Genomic DNA, 20,916 nt, shown 5'->3' on the forward strand with positions numbered 1-20,916 from the left:
AATGAGTGGGTACTAAAAGTCCACTGGAGATCTTGGAAACACAGTTATGATTCCAAGATTTACATACATAAGTGCAGGTCTGTAACTTACTGATCTGCTCTTTTTTCCCGAAACTCCGAGAAGGAGATGCCTTCAAGGGCTGCCCAGGTGTCCTCGGGCTGCACACCTGAGTCCTGGGCTGGCGAGGACAGGTCCATGCAGTGGTGCAGCACAGGCAGGGCACACACCCAATGGTCAACCTTTCTGTCCATGCACATTTGGCACAGGTTTACCATGGATGCTCGCCAGCTAGAAAGGGAACAGAGATCCCATGTGAGCCCAGCACGGCCAGTGTCAGGCCAGCCCCGGGGGTCCGACACCCACCAGCGAAGGGACAGCTCCTCGCGCAGAGCATAAGATAAGAGCGCTCCGGGTGTCTGAGCACAGAGTGACCAGATCAGGGAGAAACCTCAGGGGCCCCCTCGGCACCCCCAAAAAGCATCAGGCACTGAACTGGCCCTTTCGAAGCCCCAGAGCAAACTCCTGGAGGCATCTTTCCATCATCCTTGACAGTGGAGGAGACAGAGGTTCAGAGAGGCATGTGATCTATGCAAGGCCCCCTGTGCCAGAGCTGGGGCTTGAACCCAGGTCATCTGGCAACAGTAAATCTACATATAAAGCAACTTTTTACATGTAAGGAAGGAGCCTATAAATAATACAGGGCATGTTCCCTACAATCACAAAACACGGATGTTTCTTAAGACCTGGAAACACTTGTACATTTGCCAGCATTTCTTCTCTCTTTCAAAATGAATGGGGTTTAACTGGGTGTTTTAAATTTGTAAAACCACAAGGCAGGTGTTCCATAAGACTGACTGCTCAGAGAAGGCTGCCCAATATCACCCTAAAGTTCAACTCAAATAGCTCCAGAAAAAAGACCTTGGGACCATCAGAGGGCTCTGGGGCGGCACCTCCACCCAGTGAAATGTGAGTGCCTTCAGGACAGGCTGCGGCCTCCACACCACGAGTGCTCCAGGCCCAGCGCAGTGACACTCTGGCTCGTGAACTGGGCACAGCAACTGCAGAGGCCACGGGGAGGGCACCCACGGTACTTCCACAAACATCCTCAAGTCCAGCTCCGTTGTCTTACCATGACCCCCCCCCAAATACACGCACGTGGGGGCTGAGTCATGATACACCTTAAAGCTGCTCAAAAGCAGGGTATTCAAGAGAATATGTAATAAAATGAAAAATAGTACATAGGCTAGAAAAAGGCTAGTGGGATAAACACTGAAATGACAATAGCGAGTAGTAAAATTACGGGTAGTTTTTATTCCTTGCATGTTTTCATCCATTCTCTGACAAGCACCTATTTTTATAATCAGATAAAAACCATTAGAGAGCTAGAAAATCTTACACACACACACACACACACACACACACACTACCTCTGAGATGTTTCAAGGATGTGGATCAGATCCTTGCGAAGGGCATCCGGTGAACTGGCATTCGAGCAAAGGAGGTAACAGAGTGAGCCCAGGTCACTTTCCGATAAGAGAAAGTGAAATTTTTCCACTGAGAAAAGGACAATCAGGCCCATTCTCAATTTACTCCTCACTGGGCAGTCTTCAGGCAGAGGGTCCCCACTCATTTCCAGAAATGGTGCCATTTTCTTTGTCAAACATTCCCACAAGTGCTTTCTCACCTGCTCCCAGGAGAAAAGGGAGATACAGAACCACGGCATTGAACCCACCAGAGGTGTCAAGAGCTGCCCATCACTATGCTTACTTCCCCATCAGCTGGGCAGGGAGGCCTCTGTGGAGGGGTCACCCACTGCCTGCCTCCCCACTAAACCCTGAGCATCCCCCTCGCCCTGGGTCTTCGGGAGGTGCCACCACTGGTACGTCCAGAGGCCTCAGCATGATGGAGGGGCTATCAAGTGGGGGGTCCTGAGCCTTATAAGGGTATACTGGTCATCTCAGGTGTGGCTCCAGGTCTGTCTCAAAAATGCCTAAGCCATACCACAGAGCAGGTGGAGATGCAGTGAAGGGCGCCAGCCTTCTTGTGGTGGAGGGGAAGGGCAAGTGAGGGGGCGGGACCATTGGGGGAGGGGGGCAGGTAAGGAGGTGGGACCAGTGGGGGGGCAGGTGAAGAGGTGGGACCAGTGGGGGAGGGGGGCAGGTGAGGAGGTGGGGCCAGTGTGTGTGGGGGGGCAGGTGAGGAGGTGGGAGGAGGAAGAAAATGGGGAGGACAAAGAATTCCCTAGAGGTGGCACTAGGAGAAAAGGGACTGAAATATCCTGCCCCCATCCACCTGGTCCACTGATTCTAGGGGTCATCTGGCCACTAGGAGTTGGAGTGATGCTGAGTGCCCAGGAGGTAGAGAAGGGAGCTGTTGCTGACACCCCTGAGACCTGGTACCTCCTTCTCTTCGTACTGCAGAGCGCTCCACAGCTGTTCTTCTCCTTCATAGATCATGGGCACCCGAATGACAGAATAAAACTGCTGGAACTGGGTGAGAAAGTTCTTTAAATTGATGGCATTCCAGGTCTCAAGGATGCTGAAGATGCGGTCCAGCATGACCGCAGCCGCGATCTGCTTCCCTTTCACCAAGTCTTTCCTTGTACCATCTGTTACATAATCCATGAATTTCTGAAACTTCCCAGGGTGCTTCCTACAAATTATATCATCGTACTGGTGCCAGTCTAAGATTAAAAGAGCAATGTTATACTTAGGAGCATCAAAACCCACTAGACCTGGACACTCCACCCTGGAAGGCTGATCCTGACCAGAAGAAATAGGATGAAGGAGCCAAGGAAGGGAAGAAAGACAGGAACGTCACAGAACGTGGTAAAAGGAAGGCAGCCAACACTTGCTCTATCCAGGTACCCATCCACAGATAAACAACAGGGGGCCTGGCCCCTGGGTGGAGCACGGCTGTTTAGGACAAGTAACCTGGACACCCTACAGTGAATTGAGTGAGGCACACGATTCAGCTGCCCTGAAAATACTTGAAACATGTCTTTGTCGAACTAGATGGTTCAGCACAATTGGTACATGAGTTCCTTAGAAAATGACCACACAGAGGTCAACAATTTCATACTGAAACTGCAACCCTCACTAGCACTTGTGCACCATTTTGGTATGTTACTTGGTGCAAGTGCCCATTTCCCCTGTCCTGGGAACCGTGGTGCCCACTCCATGAAGGACGGTACAGGTCACATGGCAGACAAAACAGCCCTTGACATGGGGCAAGGGCTGAACCCATGGCTGCTCTTATAACCAGCTGAAATGATATGAGTACAGACCTAGAAAACCCAAGAAAATCAATTGTCAAATAATTAGAAGGCAAAGAGGTCAGTAAGGCACCAGAGGCAACACAAGTGCACAAAAACAGCCAGGAAAATCAAGAATTCCAGCCTCTGAACAGGCCTCCTTCTCCTCACTGTGCAGTCTGCTCTTTGCTGGAAGTCCCCACTCAGCCATCCCTGCCCCATCCTGGCCCTGCCCAGCAATAACTTGGAATCACTGTTTGGATCTGACCTCAGGCATCACCTCCTGTGGAAGCTTTTCCTGCTCCATATGGTGGGGGACACAATGGCTCTCTCTCAGTTTTATAAAAACACTCTTCCAGACAAAAGGTGAGTGAGAGCTGCTGGCCTGGGATGGCCAGTGCTGTGGAGGTGAAGGGAGTGCCAATCAGTGTCCTGGGCATGGCATACCCTCGACCCCGGGACGGTGGGACAGGGAGGGACATTAATGGTCTTGGTCTTGAAGAATCTACTAGAAGAACAGAAATAAAATATTTAAGTTCCAAACCCCCAGAGAAAAGAGAAAGAAAATCCAAAAGTTAGAAAAAGTACAAAAGAGAACAAGGAAACAAGGTAGAGAGAAAAGACATGATTATTTGTCAAAAGTGAGTCTTCCACTGACAGTCTCAATTCATGCCAATGGGCTAAATTCACCCATGAAAGATGATTAGATTGGGAATTCCCTGGTGGTCCAGTGGTTAGGACTCCGCCTTTCCAATGCATGGGGCACAGGTTCGATTACCAGTCTGGGAACTAAGATTCAGCAAGCCATGCGGCACGGACAAAAGAAAAAAAAAAAAATGATGATCACATTGAATGGAAAGAAAAAAAAAACAAACCAACAACATTCCAGCGAAACAGAGACGGGGCTGCAAGAGTTGAACTTGAGAGCAAACAGCAAGAGTTGGGACAAAAGCAGAGAGGCTCAGAGGGTGCAAGGAACGCAGACACAGCAGAATCAGTCTCAGGCAAAACACAGCACAAGGAAAAAGGCACTGGAAGGGATAGAGTGCTCGTGATGGCTGTTTCTGCCACCAGCACACACATCTGTCGTCTGGGTCTCCCCCATGTCACAGGGCTGGAGCCCAGAACCTCCATTCTGCCCGCCTTGCCACAGTGGGTTCTACCAATGAGAGCACTCACAGGAGGCTTAGAAGGAGGGAGAGGGGAGGGAATTCATCTCTCTCTCTGTTTATTGGGACTGATGAAAACTACATTTATTTAACATAAACCACCACCACACCAAATAAAACAAAGCACAAAACTTCTCTCAATCAACAAGAGTGCCTTCCAGACACTCCTCCCAAATCGCCTGCACTGATGATGTCAGGGGCTGGGGCACTTCCCCCACCTGGGCTCAAGTAGTGACCTCCAGACCCTCGGAAGCCAACAAAGGCCCTCCCTGGCCTTCCCATCAGGCCTTCCATTGGTTACTATGACTGACCTCCTTACTGCTTAAAACTCCTGATTTAACCCAACTCACCAGGGTACCATCTCCCAGGGAGCTCCAATGTCAACCTACCAGCAGGGCATCTAAATAGAACGGCCCACACCAAGAAGTAGGCAGTTTAAGTGCCCGTGCAACAATAAGGAAAAAGCTTTAACACTCATTTTTTTAAAAAGCTTGCAAAGTATAATTATTGAAAAACACTAGAACAATATTCCGATTAAGAAGCATCTGAAAATAATCTGGCAATTCTGAGTTACTCTACAACCTAAAAACCTGTTTAATTATAAACAGTTCATACAACTCAACATCAAAAGACAAACAACCCAATCAAAAAAGGGCAGAAGACCTAAACAGACATTTATCCAAAGAAGACATACAGATGGCCAACAGGCACATGAAAAGATGCTCAACAGCACTAATTATTAGAGAAATGCAAATCGAAACCACAATAAGGTATCACCTCACACTGGTCAGAATGGCCATCATCAAAGAGTCTACAAATAAATGCTGGAGAGGGTGCAGAGAAAAGGGAACCCTCCTACACTGCTGATGGGAATGTAAATTGGTGCAGCCACTATGGAAAACAGTATGGAGGATCCTTAAAAAACTAAAAATAGAGCTACCATATGATCTAGCAATCCCACTCCTGGGCACATATCCAGAAAAGATGAAAACTCTATTTCGAAAAGATACATGCACATCAATGTTCACTGCAGCATTATTTACAATAGCCAAGACATGAAGGTAACCTAAGTGTCCATCAACAGATGAATGGATAAAGAAAACATTGTGTGTGTGTGTGTGTGTGTGTGTGTGTGTGTGTGTGTGTGTGTGTGATGGAATATTACTTGGCCATTAAAAAAGAACGAAATATTGCCATGTGCAGCAAGTGGATGGACCTAGAGAATATCATATTAAGTGAAGTAAGTCAGACAGAGAAAGAATAATATTATATGATATCACTTGTATGTGGAATCAAAAAGATAATACAAATGAATTTATTTACAAAACAGAAACAGACTCACAAAGTAAACAAACATGGTTACCAAAGGAGAAAGTGAGGGGGAAAAGGATAAGTTAGGAGTATAGGATTAAGAGATATACACTACTGCATATAAAATAAATAAGCAACAAGGATTTACTGTATAGCACAGGAAACTATATTCAATATCTTATAATAAGCTATAACGGACAATAATCTGAAAATATATATATATATAACTGAATCACTTTGCTGTACACCTGAAGCTAACACAACAACTAACTATACTTCAATGAAAGAGAGAGAGAGAGAAAAAGAAAGAAAAAGGAAGGAAGGAAGGAAGGAAGGGAAAGAAAATCTTTTTAATGGACTTTAAAATGATTGTCTCTGTGTTAAAAAGTGCACCTCTATCTGGTTTGACAGCTTAAGTACCAGGACCCAGCCAGATAAAATCTGAAGTGACTAAGGCAGTGCTTCTTAAATAAGAGCAAATGGGACCTGCTATCCCAAATCACTACCACACCTCCTCCGGCAAGATTAGATCAGCTTCAGCTCTTGTCTGATGAGGGGTCACCTCAAGCATGGAAACAGCCAATTTGGATCATCCAGCAAGTACAGGGCAAAACCAGAAAGTATCGCAGGGCTCTGTTCTTTGGTCAGCCCATACAGAATAGAATCTTTTGGAGGCGATCGAGTCAACACTTGGGCACATTTATGAAGACAGCATGACTCTAGTTTCTTCTCTGTCTCTTTGGTCCAGTTCAAAATAACCAAGCACCTGCCCCACTGACCTCAATTGCTGTCAGCCCAACAGAGGTCCCAGCCACGGGCAGCATCAACTGCAAAGACCCCTCCAGATGATTCCAAAGCCCAGTCAGCAAACCACTCCCAGCTTTCAGGCCTTCCTAGCTGAGGCCCCAGACATCAGAGAGCAGAAACCAGCCAGCCCTGCTGTGCTCCATCCAAACTCCTAACCCACACAAGTCATGAGTATAATAAAAAAATAAAATACATAAACAAAGCACCTGGTCTTGGTGACAGACTGGAACATCTCTCTCAAAAGCTGACAGATGGATCTTTTTAAATAAGGACTTTAATATTACACAGGCTTTATCTAATAGATATACATACAGCTTTTGAGTCACAAAATTGATTATCCATTCTTTCCGAGCATACATGGAGTATTTATGACAGACCAAGAAGTCAGCCACAAAGAAGATCTAAGCAAGTTCCTAAAAGTAGAACCCATATAGACTCTCTATATAGAACACATGCACATGTACACACACACACAAATACGCACACTGGACACACACACCTGACACACACACAAACACCACACACACTGCATACAGTGAGTAGAAAACAGAGCACAGAAAAAAGAATTAGATAACAGACAAGAGAAAGAAAAACAGAATAAAGTGAAAAAAAGAAAATAGAAGAGTGACACTTATGACAGACAGCAGGGGGCAGTGGATCCAGCCCTTGATGGCTTCTGCTGGATGTCTTATTCACAGTCGCCATTTGGAAATCTGGGAAATCTGGTCCTGGCAGCCCTGTTTCCCTTGCCCTTGCCCCCGCTCACTGCTGCCCCTCTAGGCCCCAGTCCCTTTACTTCCCAGTGGCTCTATCTTCTCTCCTTTCCCTTAGTAAAAATCCTTTCCCTTGTTTACTCTTGTGAGTGGTTAAGCCAACCTGATCAGAAACATGCTTCCAAGCTCAGGTTTATGAAACATAGAACTGGGGGGTAGGGCAGAGCCAATGCCAAGCAAAGAGGACCCACACGGGCCAAGGAAAGCCTTTGATCCCCAGGAGGAACGTCCAGCCTTCTGAGCTCCGATCAGGAGCCCAGACTGAGGCTTACCTCCCGAGCCCAGAAGGGAAGATTTCACATGGAGACAGCGGTTCACGTGCTCGCCTTCCTTCTGCTGACATTTGTAGATGAACTCATACTCCACAGGGCCCTTGCCTCGCCAGAGGACATACTTGTATGGAATGGGCTTATCCAGGTGCTGCTTAGAAATGATGGTGCTGCCTTCAACGAGGGACCCGTTCTCATGTAGGTCTCTGTGAATAAACGGGACACCAGCCTGTTACCCAAAAATCCTCTCCCAGAAATCTTCATTCTTCTCAAACACAGCACGGAGTGCAGACCCAGAGCTATAAATCGATGCTGACCGAGAGGATGCTTCCCGAACAAGGCACGGTTTTCACGCAGAGACAGAAAACGGGCCAAGGTGAAATATGACAAAGAAGTGCATTATAGGGAAGAGTTGTTTGAAATATTCATCTTCCCAAAGTTCTAAGGATTAATCAACTTGATCAAAATTATGATTTCAATATATTTCAAAGACTGGACGTTCTGTACATTTCCTTACAGGCCTACTGGGATATACTCACTTGGTGTAGTACATCTCGCAAACATCATGACTCCATTTGGGCTTCCCAAATTCTTCTCCGCCCCTGACAAACACTTTGTGTTGGTTGGGGTTGAACTGGAAATGTTTTGAAATGATTGCATGGAAGTACACCGTGATCCCTTCCAAGGAGCTCAGTGGGCTGGAGGAAAGCCACGGAGGAAAACACCGATTAGACCTGGATCTGTCTACCTCTCTGCACACACACACACTCACCCCTCCACACACACACACAGGCACACGTGTGCACACAGGATCCTTGTTTCTTGGCTGTGCACTAACACACACCCCAACAAAGTGCAAGAGCGTCCACACTTCAGACAGGCTATCTGCGTGTGTGTGCCCTCGGCTCTCCCTCTACAGTGGAGGAGGACAGTGGGCGCGGGGGGGGTGGCGATGTCTGCCCAGCTCCGAGGGGCTGAGGGCTGTGGCAGGAGGGGGTGGCTGAGTACTCTGGGACATAACAGCCTCTCTCCTGACTTCCGTAAGGCCCGTGCTGCCTCCGGGACCCCAGGGACCATATTACAGAGCATTTCACCTGAACAAGGAATTGGGACAGGCGCCCCTCCACTGCCTACCTCCTGAGTGTTCCCCTTTCCCCCAAGACTCAACAAGAGGGCAAAGTGGGAATCTCCTCTGGGGTGGCGTGGCCCCTTCCAGCCCCCGCTCAGGGTGGGGACCAGGCCTGTGCCGCCCCGAGCCGGGTCACACCCACCACTCCTTAGCTCTGTGTGCGCTCTCCCTCTGGTTCCTTTGTTCCCTCTCATTTTTCACAGTGGCTGCATTATTTCTGTTATTCCCCTCTGGCTTCTTCGGGTCCTTCGGCTTGGCCTTCTCATTTTCACCTGCTTTTCCTCCAGAAACACCCATCTGGTCCTTGGTTGCAGCTTCCTGGAACAAGCACCCAAACCCCAATCTTGATGACCAGCCTCCACGTTTGCCCCCAACAGGGGATGCTTCTCATACCCACCAGAGTGGTCACATTCCTTCCCTGCTCAGAACCTTCGAATGCCTTCTGGTCCACCTGCCGCAGCCTCCCAGGACTCCTCTCCACACCACTGTCAACGGCCCCTCTTTCCTGCTGCTCCCTGAACAGGTGCACCACACTCTACCTGGGGGCCTTTGCACGTCCCCAGACAGCCACGTGGCTCGCCGGTCACTCTTTCAGATGTCCTTGGAGGGCCTTGCCTGGCAGCCACACCTCCAACACCCCAGCCCCTCGCCCTACCTCTCTCCACGGCACTTCTCACAGCCTGACTTCACTTTCTCTTTCTCCCCACTAGAATGTGAGCTCCAAAAGGCAGGAGCTGGTCTCATTTCAAATGTTAGGCTGCACCCCCAGCACCTAACACATATTCAGCAAGTGATTAAACTGAGCTGTGGAAGGAACGGGGCCAAAAGGAGCAGCCCATGGGACAGACAGCAAGGACGGGGACGGCTTCCTGGAAAGCCGACCAGGTCGGAACGAGACGCTTTACCCGGTGGTTGTCTCGGGAAGCAGGGACGCTTGTGGGAGGCTGTTCCGTCTTCTCAGTCTGATTTTTAACTTCTTTCCCAACTCTCTTCCCTGCACCAGCTGGCTCAGCTGCAGCAACACTTGCCTGGAAGAAATAAAGAGGCCAAAACATCGGGGCCAGGAGGACAAAATGGACAGGGAAACTCTGACTCAGTGGCATAAGGGTAAGCATATGCCACCAGCCCAGTGACAGGGGTCAGCAGCTCGGGGTGGAAGGGCAGCCCCTTCCCAGGGAGCAAGGGCCAGTGGACACCCTTCCCAGGGAGCAAGGGCCAGTGGACACCCTTCCCAGACAGTGAAGCACCATGAGAACCGCACAGCACAGCAAGGAGTCGAGACATAGCAGGCCAACCCCGGTCGTCACTCCCCTAACAACTCACCCCAGAGGCAGGGGCCCCGGCCTGCTGCCCAGTGGCCCACGGCTCCTTCCCAGGCCTGGAGTGGTCCCCCTTTGGCTCAGGCAGTGGGAGCTCCTGCGCAGCACCTTTCTCCTTAGGAGGGCCTTCACTGGCAGAAGTGGGGAAGCTTTTGCCCTTGGAGGGGTTCGGGGAGTGGTGGTCCTTCCCTTTCGGGGAGGCTCCTCCCAGAGTCTGGTCCTGGGGCACCGGGCTGCTCAGAGACTCGGTGTCCGTAGCTGCTGCTACTCCTCTCGCAACCTGGCCTTGCAGAGGGCGGCCCACAGCCTCCAGCGGCGTCTTGCCCACACCTGGGGGCTGGCTTGTCTGGTGGGTGGGACCACCCTGCTGAGCTGGGCTTTGGGGTGGGGCTGTGTCCGGGAGCTCAGGGTTTGCAAGCGAACTCAGACTACAGGGGCCCAAGAGGGATGAGGACAAGGGATCCAGCTCTGCAGACGTGGAAGCATTCTGATTCCTTTTCTTCCTTTTTCTCCTTTTCCTCTAAACAGAAAAAGAGACACTCATGTGATTTCTCAGGCTTACTATACTCTCACCAATGTTTTCCTCCAATTTCCTTTCAATTTCTGAAGTACGTCAACTGTAGCTCGACCAAACCACCTCACGTCTGTTAAATCTACCATTTCTTTACCTTGGAAAGAATGAAATTGAGACACAAGGTGAATGGGAGTGGTGAACAGAGGGGAAGGACAAGTGGGGAGCAGTGATGGTCACATGCTTCGTTCTGTCCAATCCAAGCTGAGACCCTCATGTGGAATTCCTTCCCATGGGACATCCTTTAAGGATGGCTTTCAAATGTTAGAAAACAGGTACAGGTCCCCACACGTTATACTCCATATACGTATTATATACAAAATAGAGACGGAAAAATGAACAGAAGTCTAAGTAGTTCCTTCCTGCACCCACACTGGCATGTTACACCTCTGCCTGAGACCCTTGCTCAAAGGCAAGAGTCCTCAACTTCAGAATCAGAGATGGAGCCCGTGAGAAGCAGATGTGGCAGGACTCTTTGAGGACCCCATGGGGCTGGATGCCCTGCACGCTTGGGGATCCTGCTCTGGAGCAAGTATTGATTGGTTCATTAAATGTTAGTAACCTGTGACCCCCCTGAAGCCTGGTGTGGGCCCAGGCCTTGCCGTCCCACCCCATGCCTGGGCTGAGTCCCCGGGAGAGGGAGATGGAAGGCCTCGGGGTTTCTCTGCACATGGAGTGGGGCAGCCTTGTTCTGGGTCAGCTTCCAGATTTTCTCCAAGAATCCTGACCAAACTTCGTGCCCATCTGCTCGAAACAAGCAACACGACGCACAGGCCACCCTGCATGGCAGTTTCCCAGCCTGACACTGACACCTGCTAACATCGCAGTAGAAAGAGGCTTAAGAAAGGTCATTCAAGGCAGTCACTTCCCCAGCTTCCAGGGCATACAGATCTCTGAAGATTTTGCCAACATACTGATGGTGACTCAGCACGTCTGGAGGACCCAAGGTTCTACATTTCCATGGTGCTGCTGCCAGACCAGGCCTGCTCTGTGAGCACGAGGACCAAGCAGCTCCCTACTCCAGGCGCCTGACTGATCCGACTGGCCTGGGGGCATGGGCACCAGCATCTCCATTAGCTTTCCTGGTGGTCCTGACATGAAACCTCACTGGGAACCACAGGTCAGAGCAGCAGAAAGCTGTGTGCGAACCCCACTTGCTTTCTCCTTTTCTTATCCTTATTTAACTGTTCTTTTTATAAGCTGCTTCAAAACCCTTAGAATGAGATTTAGATTTTGCACAGGTGACTTAGAGTTCTCTCAACACACGTCTACGAGGGGACGTGAGTGCCCAGCCCCCTCACGGGTCTACAGACAGGACTGGGATGTTGGCAGATCTCAGGCTGCTGGCACGCCTGCCATATAGCAAGGCTCGAGGCTAAAGTCTAAAATATTCCTTACCTAGGGGTAAAACAGGAATAAAGACAGAGACCTACTGGAGAACAGACTTGAGGATATGGGGAGGGGGAAGGGTGAGGTGTGTTAGGGCGAGAGAGAGACATGGACATATATATACTAACAAACGTAAGGTAGATAGCCAGTGGGAAGCAGCCGCATGGCACAGGGAAACCGGCTCGGTTCTTTGTGGCTGTCTGGAGGGGTGGGATAGGGAGGGTGGGAGGGAGGGAGACAAAGAGGGAAGAGATATGGGAACATATATATATGTATAACTGACTCACTCTGTTATAAAGCAGAAACTAACACACCATTGTAAAGCAATTATACCCCAATAAAGATGTTAAAAAAAAAAAATAAAATAAAATAAAATAAAATAAAATATTCCTTGACAAAAATCAAGTTTATATGTATGATACTTGTTACATATTTACGTATTCCTAATTCTTGTGTTCTGTCATTTTGACCGCATTAGTCAGGAATATGCACACTAAAACTAAACACTGCTGATTGGGAATGCATGCACGGACCTGGGTCAAAACCTCTGGGTGTGAGCAGCGGATGGGGGCGGTTGGGAGGAGACCCCAATAGTTGTCCATGTTTACAATGGATGGTAGGGGGTGAGTATTCACTTAGTTAATCCTGCATTTATGTTATACATATCCTTTATGGTGGCCATAATATTTAATTAAAACATTTTTTAAATGAAAAGTTTATTGACTTGGAAGGGATGCTACCGAGCTTTCTGGGGACTGCAATGTCCTGTCTCTGGATCTGGTGGGGGTGACAAAGTTGTACACACAGCAGAACATCTAGGGGGCTCCGCCCTGAAGACCTGTGCATTTCACTCAATACCAATTATACCTCAATTCAAAAGCTATGCTGCGGGAGATTCCCTGGTGATGCAGTGGTTAAGAAATCTGCCTGCCAATGCAGGGGACATGGGTTCGAGCCCCGGTCCGGGAAGATCCCACATGCCGCGGAGCAACTAAGCCTGTGTGCCACAACTACTGAACCTGTGCTCTAGAGCCCATGGGCCACAACTACTGAAGCCCGCGTGCCTAGAGACCGTGCTCCACAACAAGAGAAGCACTACAGTGAGAAGCCCGTGCACCGCAACGAAGAGTAGCCCCCGCTCACCACAACTAGAGAAAGCCCACGCGCTGCAACATGCAGCCAAAAATAAATAAATAAATAAATAAATTTATAAAAAAAAGAATGTACAACATAAAAAAAAAAAAAAAGCTACACTGCGCCAGCTCTATATGCATACACAAAGGCTATTCCTATTCCTGCCCAAAGAGAATTAATTAGAAAAAACAACAGTTTGTTACTTCTTGGGGGTGGGGGCGGTTTGGTCAGAATACACCGCTGATTTTATAATGAGCATCAGTTTGTTTTTCCATCAAAAGAACAAAGGCCTCCCATACAGGGAGAGCAGAGAGGAGACCTCAGTCTGGGGGAAGGCAGGCCAGCCTCGTTCACTCACCTGAGTGCTGGGTCAGGAGCACACAGAAGGGTGGTGCTGCGGACCCTGAAATAGTACCTATGGCAGGATGTGGGGGTGACAGGTGGGAACACTGACTCGTTGGACAGAAAGTCAGTGAAGCTGCTTGACAAAAGCTGACGTGTTGGAGGCTAAGTGGGCCCACTAGCTCTGCCCCAATTCCCAGGGGTCCTCTGCCTTCACCTGCACTGATAGTGACAGGGAGAGAGTAGAATAATTAAAGTTAGTTTAGAAATCCCACTAGGGCATTAAAGACAGAAAAGGAATTTTAAGGGAGCTTAGGAAACTGTTGCAGGCCAATGACCACTCAAGAAAAGAATCCAGCAACCTAGCAATAATCTGCACTACCTTGAAGGAAAACCAGGCACATCCAAGCACCAGGCACACTCAAGCCACAGGTCCTGATAGTTAAAACACAAGACAATAGATATGGGGTCTGAATCTTGCTACTTGAAGTCAGGGAGTTAATGGTTCCCGAAGAGTAGCATTTCCGCATGTAGTCAAGACGGGAGCATACGTGAGACGGGGAACGAAACTAGGTGAAAGAGGACACTATACTGAAACCTTAGATGAATTACAATATTTTAACGTATGTTACCATCCTTTTGCTAACACATATATGATTTAAATAGTGCCATGATTGTCCCTGTTAGACCATATATAGGGTCAAAAGAGGAACTAATGATGTAAGCCTTGATGTCTACCCAAAAATGAGGAAGAAGGTGGTCTTCTCCCGTCCCCACTTTTTCTTTGATTATAAAAATGTAGCCCTCTTTGTTCTTGGGGCTGCGCTCCCTTGCCTGCCCACTTGTATCTGTCACAAGTGTCCTATGCTAACAAACTCACTCTTTGTCTATCGCTTTGCCTCATGCTGAATTATCTCTGTGATGAGACAAAAGAACCTGAGTTTCATTAAGTCCTGAGACCAGGTGAGCAGTTTCAATTAAAAGACAGTGGGTTCGAGTCCCCTCCTAAGTCAGGGATCGTGGGTTCAAGGCCCAATCTGAGGCGCAGCTGGGTTCAAGTCCAATCTGAGAAGGAGTGCGGTTTCAACAGGAAGTGCTTTGCCAATTCAGGGAGGACGGCAGGGCTGAGGAGAGTGTCACCTTTCCACCTGGCATCTGATCAAGCACTTCCTTCTAGTAAACAGGCACTGCCCAAGCTCCCTCTCTGCAGCCTTCCTTCCCACCGTCTCCAGACCCAAGTAACCTTTCTCAGCTTCAGTTTCCACTTTTGTAGAACTGGGATGACACACGTGGGCAGTGCTTTAGTGGGGGGAGCGGGGTGGGGGCTCTGTCTACAAACATAAGGTGGGCTTTGCAGAAGCAGCAAGAGAAAAGAAACTGGGATGAGAACTAGAAAGATCAGGTTGACCCCCAGCCTGACCCATCCCAACTAGTGGTATCATTAGGACCAGGGCTGGCCTCTCAATTAGACGCTAGCCAACTGCAAAAGGGAACTAAGACTCCATAGTAGGGAATGCTGAGGAGGAAGTGAGGGGCCATCAGGAAAAAGTCCAACAAGAATCTCTACTAAGGGAACCACACGATTCCTGGATGTGCTGAGGAAGCCTGACTGGACCAGTTCTGGAGCCTTGGAGAGGCGCTTGGACCATCCCTGCCCCGCCAGCTGCCTGGCGCCCTGCTCCCACTCCCCCAATCCAGGAAATGGTCCCCTGAACCTCCCGTTCTCAGCCAAGTGGCTCAAGCAGGATTAACTCTACTCCAGCTGCAGGGTCAGCATACCACCCTGGCCACAGTGATTGCTTCAGGGATGGGTATGTATTCCAATCACAGCCACTGAGATTTGAGGAGAGCTTCCCCTGGGAAAGAGACGCTTCCTCTTTCTTCTCTGGAAGCCCCCGAAGGAGGCATTCTCTTGTCCCCTGAATGATGCAGTGGGAAGTGGATAACTGTGGAAGGGTCCACAGTGTTGGAGACTGCTTCTGAGAGGCCAAGGAGCTAACTGACATGAGAAAGGCAGTGCAAAGACACAGAGAGATACCCGGACTTTGGGAATATCATCTAGGTGCCCAGATTAAACCTCGCATGCAGCTAGGTCTACCTGAGGATTTCTCAGTTACATGAGTGACAGATTCCCTTTATTGTATTAATTAACCAGAGCCGGGTTTCAATTATTTGCAACCAAAAGATTTCTAATGGTTAAAATACTCAAACTTCCGAGTAGGGTGTTTCCTTTTTACAGAAACCCCAAATAAGTCAAGGTAATCGATGTTCTAACAGCTTTGGTGCATAAGATGTCAGGCTCTGGTAGATATACTTGGGCCACAGCATCCTCAGGGCTCCTGTATCATCCATGGCACGGTACAGGAGGACCCCTCTGTGACAGGTGTGTGACCAGATGCCTTCTGGGCATGACAGAAGGTGGTGGGAGGTTTCTGACCTCATGAACAGGTGCCAGCCGCCCTCCCCAGGGAACATGGATCAGGTCTGCCTTCTAGAAGGAAGGGTGCTGTCAGCAGGGAAAGAACAAGGAAGCACACACCACAGTGAGATAGGTGACCCCGCAGAACCAGGAGGCCCTGGGAGGTGCGGCTGTGTAAAGATGGCAGTAAATGCAAGATGGACCCCTGGAGGGACGTGACCCAGATCCTGGAAGACAACCATTGGGAGAAAGGGTGACACGATGATAACAGCCCATCACGCAGACCCCAGACCACACCCCAGTCCCCAAGAGCAGACTGGTGGATGTCACCACACCTGTGGGGGCAGCCACCAGCCCAAACCCTTTTTTTAATATAACCAAAAGCCTGGAATCTAAAAACATGATACCAATGAACTTATTTACAAAACAGAAATAGACTCACAGACATAAAAACAAATATGGTCATCAAAGGGGAAATGTGGGGGAGGGCTAAATTAGGAATTTGGGATTAACAGATACATACTACTATATATAAAATGAACAACAAGGACCTACTACACAGCACAGGGAACTGTAGTCAATACCTTGTAATAACCTATAATGGAAAAGATTCTTAAAAAGAATATATATATGTAATATATACATAACTGAATCACTTTGCTGTACACCTGAAATATTACAAATCAATTAGACTTCAATTTGAAAAGTAATAATAAAATATGTAAATAAATAAAACCAAACCCCACCCATCTGAGAGGCAACAGGGCAGCCTCTGGGCGGTGGGCATGTGCTCTCCTCTGATCACCCCTCCAGGAGAACTATCCCACCTTTGCTGCCCACTTATCTCTTTCTCCTGGGAACTGCCCTTTATGTCCTTCACCCATTGTTCTGTTAGTGCGTGGATGTCTTATTTCTTTGAGAGAATTGACTACGTATTCCAGTCGTGAACCCTTTGTCACATGTTGCAAATGTTTTCTAGCCATCTGCTTTTCCACGTTATTGCTGAATGGTCCCCTCTAACTCAGAATCTGGAACATTTTTGTGCCCCTATCAGCATTTAAGGGGTTGTTTTGGTGAGCCTTAGGAATATCTATGTAATTTTATAAATAGTCACCTATATTCACAAGAACTTTTAGGGTGTATTTTACTTTAAAATGGTCAACCAAGCTGGTATATATTTTAGTGTTTAGTATGAGTAAAGAACCGTTTTTTCCAATTGGTGAGCCATGGTTCAAACACCCCTTACTTAACACAACTTTACTCTCTGATACATGATGCCACCTTTATCACGTGCTCAACTGCCATAAATGCTCACATCTGCGTCTGGATGTTCTTCGTCAGCCCTCCCTGATGGGTCTCTCTTACTCCATTAGGATGTTCTGTTGCTATATTTATAGCTTATGATACATTTTGATGTCAAATCTCCCATTTATTGCTCTACTTTTCTACATTCTTCATAGGAACTCTTGCCAATTTATACTCTAGATGGACTTTAGAGTCTTTTATCTATTTCAAAACAAAAACAAAAACAAAAACAAACCCACTGGGAACAATACTACTTTTACACATTAATTGGCTAACTGGATGTATACATCTGAGGAGAGAACTGCCATCTTTACGATATTAAACCTTCCTTCTGGGAAAATCTATCTGCAGTTTGGTTTCCCTGTTTGTGTAGATCATGAAGGGGTTCTTCACCCACCCACCCCCCATTTTCTGTTAGTGCTCGCACCCTGATGTCCGCTGTATTTACAAGGTGCTTTTTTTTTTTTTTGTGGTAAGCGGGACTCTCACTGTTGTGGCCTCTCCCGTTGCGGAGCACAGGCTCTGGACGCACAGGCTCAGCGGCCATGGCTCACGGGCCCAGCCGCTCCACGGCATGTGGGATCTTCCCGGACCGGGGCACGAACCCGTGTCCCCTGCATCGGCAGGCGGACTCTCAACCACTGCGCCGCCAGGGAAGCCCTACAAGGTGCTTTTGCTGTTTTTGTTTTTGTTTTTGGCTGTGCCACATGGCTTGTGGGATCTTAGTTCCCCAACCAGGGATTGAAGTCCAGCCCCAGGAGGTGAAAGCACCAAGTCCTAACCACTAGATCATCAGGGAATTCCCAAGGTGCTTCTGTTCTTAACTAACCAACAGACCCAAGCCCAGAGGCAAGACCACACCTGGTTTACATGCTTCCCCCTCACACCGAGAACCCAGTGCCCCACAGGCAGCAGCTGCTCAAATAAATCTTTGTTAAATGAATCAATGGCCATCTTACTCAGGAAAAAAGTCATCACTCTGTAAAAGACTGATAGTTAAACACCACAAACATCACTCTTCAATGTCTGAAGCCTCACTGCTTTTCCTCATAAGCAAAAATACTTCCATTACATATATTAGCTAGTTTCACTTTTGATATTATTCGTGAAATCCACAAGACTCACAAATGCTATAAAAAAATGAAAGAAGTCAGGATTTGAACTTCCAGAAACCAGAGACCAAATTTAGCGGGCTTCCTCTGCACAACCGGGGTTCAGAACACGAGCCCATAACCTCAGGCGCTGGCAATTGCAGAGACTGGGGATTTTCTCTAAGCCCCAGCAGAGGCTCGGCCTTTGACCCCCACCAGCCTGGTCCCAGCTCCCACGGAAAACCCAGGCCTCCCCTGCTCTTTTCCATGAAGAGAATCTGTATGGTCTGTGGGGCTTTCGGGGTAAGTTTTCCCATGAACCAAAGAAGATAGCTGCACAAGAAATTAAAAGATGGATGGAAAAGTGGGGTAGGGCGCCACATACAATAAAGCTGAAATTCAATGTTAGCAGAACATCCTCAGAGTCACAAGAGCTGACACCCAAAGGCATGACTCCTTCCTAGACCAGCCCAGGTAGGAGTGAAAAGCGCCTCCCCACCAGCCATCCTCAGCATCAGAGAAGGTGTGGGGTCAGTTTCATGCAAGCCTTGGCGGGAGGCATCGTGTGCCACTATTTATGCAAACTACCTGCTCAGAGTCTGGAGAACATGCGTCAGGGACCTCAAACGGGGGTGCATCCTCTTTTCTTCTTTTGCAGGCAGAGTAACTAGCAGCCTCCAGCTCATCGGATGTGGATGCGCCGTCTGCCGCATCTACAAAACCCTCTGACGCAACTTCCTGTTGAAACACGACCCTCTTCAGACAGGACAGGGTGACCACAGGCCCCGCTCCATCAGGACCTAGAGGACCCCTAACTCAGGCCCAGGCAGAGGGATGCTCTCGAGTGAGGACTAAACCAGCCCCCCAGCCGCCGGGGGCGTCCAGGCTCAGAAGGCACAGGGTCCCGGGCGTAGGGAACCCAAGAAAGGGTCCTGCAGGTGACAGGCAGAGCAAATACATGCAGGTAAGCTGCCCCATGCTAGAGCTGGTGTCTGTAAGCCTTGGCACACTGGACCTCCCATGCAAGCAGGCCCAGGCCCTGGTTCCCTAAGCTCCATCACAATGCCTAGGCTGGTGCTTCCACACAGATGCAGCTGTGGGGACACTCCTGGAGGAGCAGGCAGCCCAGCACCTGAGGCCAGGCCTCGAGGGGGCTCTCGGGGATGGGGGGCACGCAGGGCAGTGCCCAACCCCTCTGGATGGCACACCCCAGGCAGCACAGAGCCAGTCCTATGCCATTCCCCTTGGGTGCAAGTCAGAGGAGGGTACCTGGGCCTCCCACATGGGGGCCTCATGGCTGGCACTGCCCTCAGGGACAGACAAGGGGAAAGACCATGAGCCTCTGACCCAGTGTTGGGGAGGGCAGGCAGTCAGTGTGGAAAGGGAAGGGGAGTTCTCCGAGGGGTACTTGCAAAGGCCCAGTGGGTGAGACGGGTCAGAGCACATGGGTGGCCCAGGCGCAAAGCCCACCCCAGTCAGCGCCAGGTACCCAGGCTGGCTCCATCCCCTCCCAGAAGGAAGCCGACGATGGGGACCGAGGCGACACTGGAAGGAACCACAGGGTCAGTAGGCGCCTTCAACCCAACTCTCCAGGCTCCATCGTGTGCCCCTCTTCCTCACAGGGCAGGGGAAGCTGTCCCAGGGGGAGAACGAATCCATTTGGAAGCAAGAACCACCAAAGCCGCCCTGTCAGTCAGCACCAAAGGGCCACCACAGGAAGGGCAGATAGGGACGGGTGCTCCCCACGGCCCGTAACCCCAACACCCCTGCACCCACCGCATGACAGCCGGGTGAAGGGCCCACTCACTGAGCGGCTGGAGATGAGGCCAAGTGGTCCGGGTCATGGTTCTGGCCTTTTCCCTTGGTCCCCTGCATGTCATCCCACCACTGTTAGAACATCATGGCCTCGCCCGCAGGCCCTTCCGACCACGCACACACCACTGTCTACTAGGATTATATAAGGTCACTGCAGGGACTGGTAACAGTCACAGAAGCCCTCAGGAGCTAATCACCAGACAACCCCCAGCGTTCCTGTGTTCACTGCAGCTGGCTTCTCCTGTGTGGGTAAGTGTGCATCCAGGCTTTTGTTTTTAAATCCCCTTCTATGACAATATTACACAGTTTTCTTATATCGAGGTGAAGATCATAACATAACCTAAAGTTAACCACTTTCAAGTGCACAACTCAGTGGCATTTAGTACTGTATGACCATCGCTTCCATGTAACTCCATCATTCTCGTCCCACCAGGAGGAACCCCGTACCCAGCCCCTGGGGGAGCTCCGGGCACCTGCGTGGCTTTCTCCAGATTCCTCACCAATCCTGGTAGCTGTTTCAAAATCTTATTCCCCAGAGGAACCTTCTTCTCAGGCTTTTCACCCCAGGCTTCCGGCACATCTGCTGGTGACCCCAGCTGGAACCTTCCACCCGGGGTGGGGGGAGCACAGGTAGCACCTTTCCATCTGCCTTCAGTGCTTTTGAGGAACACTCTGCACAGCTGCTTTTCCACCCTTAGAGAGTTAGTTCCAAGTCAGGTGTAAAAAAAGCAAGTGCCCTGTGTTATTCCTTCTGGGAACTCCCAAACAGGTCACAACATACTTCCTTGGGGACAGGTCTGCTCGGCCCCCTCTGGAATGG

At 49.4% G+C, this 20,916-nt stretch overlaps 1 protein-coding gene across 1 annotated transcript in view; it reads right to left on the reverse strand.

Annotated features, from left to right (window-relative positions):
- RNF213 (ring finger protein 213) overlaps window positions 1-20,916 on the reverse strand; it is a 110,490-nt gene that overhangs the window by 77,535 nt on the left and 12,039 nt on the right. The window contains exons 3-11 of the mRNA XM_007462341.1: window positions 18,870-19,019; window positions 10,035-10,550; window positions 9,617-9,739; window positions 8,854-9,029; window positions 8,122-8,280; window positions 7,586-7,788; window positions 2,400-2,683; window positions 1,428-1,684; window positions 91-288 (exon numbers count right to left, since the gene is read on the reverse strand). Coding sequence (XP_007462403.1) covers window positions 91-288; window positions 1,428-1,684; window positions 2,400-2,683; window positions 7,586-7,788; window positions 8,122-8,280; window positions 8,854-9,029; window positions 9,617-9,739; window positions 10,035-10,550; window positions 18,870-19,019 — 2,066 coding nt within the window. The remainder of the gene's footprint in view (window positions 1-90; window positions 289-1,427; window positions 1,685-2,399; window positions 2,684-7,585; window positions 7,789-8,121; window positions 8,281-8,853; window positions 9,030-9,616; window positions 9,740-10,034; window positions 10,551-18,869; window positions 19,020-20,916) is intronic.

Source organism: Lipotes vexillifer, unplaced genomic scaffold, assembly GCF_000442215.2.
Source record: "Lipotes vexillifer unplaced genomic scaffold, Lipotes_vexillifer_v1.1 scaffold1691, whole genome shotgun sequence".
Lineage (NCBI taxonomy): Eukaryota > Metazoa > Chordata > Mammalia > Artiodactyla > Lipotidae > Lipotes > Lipotes vexillifer.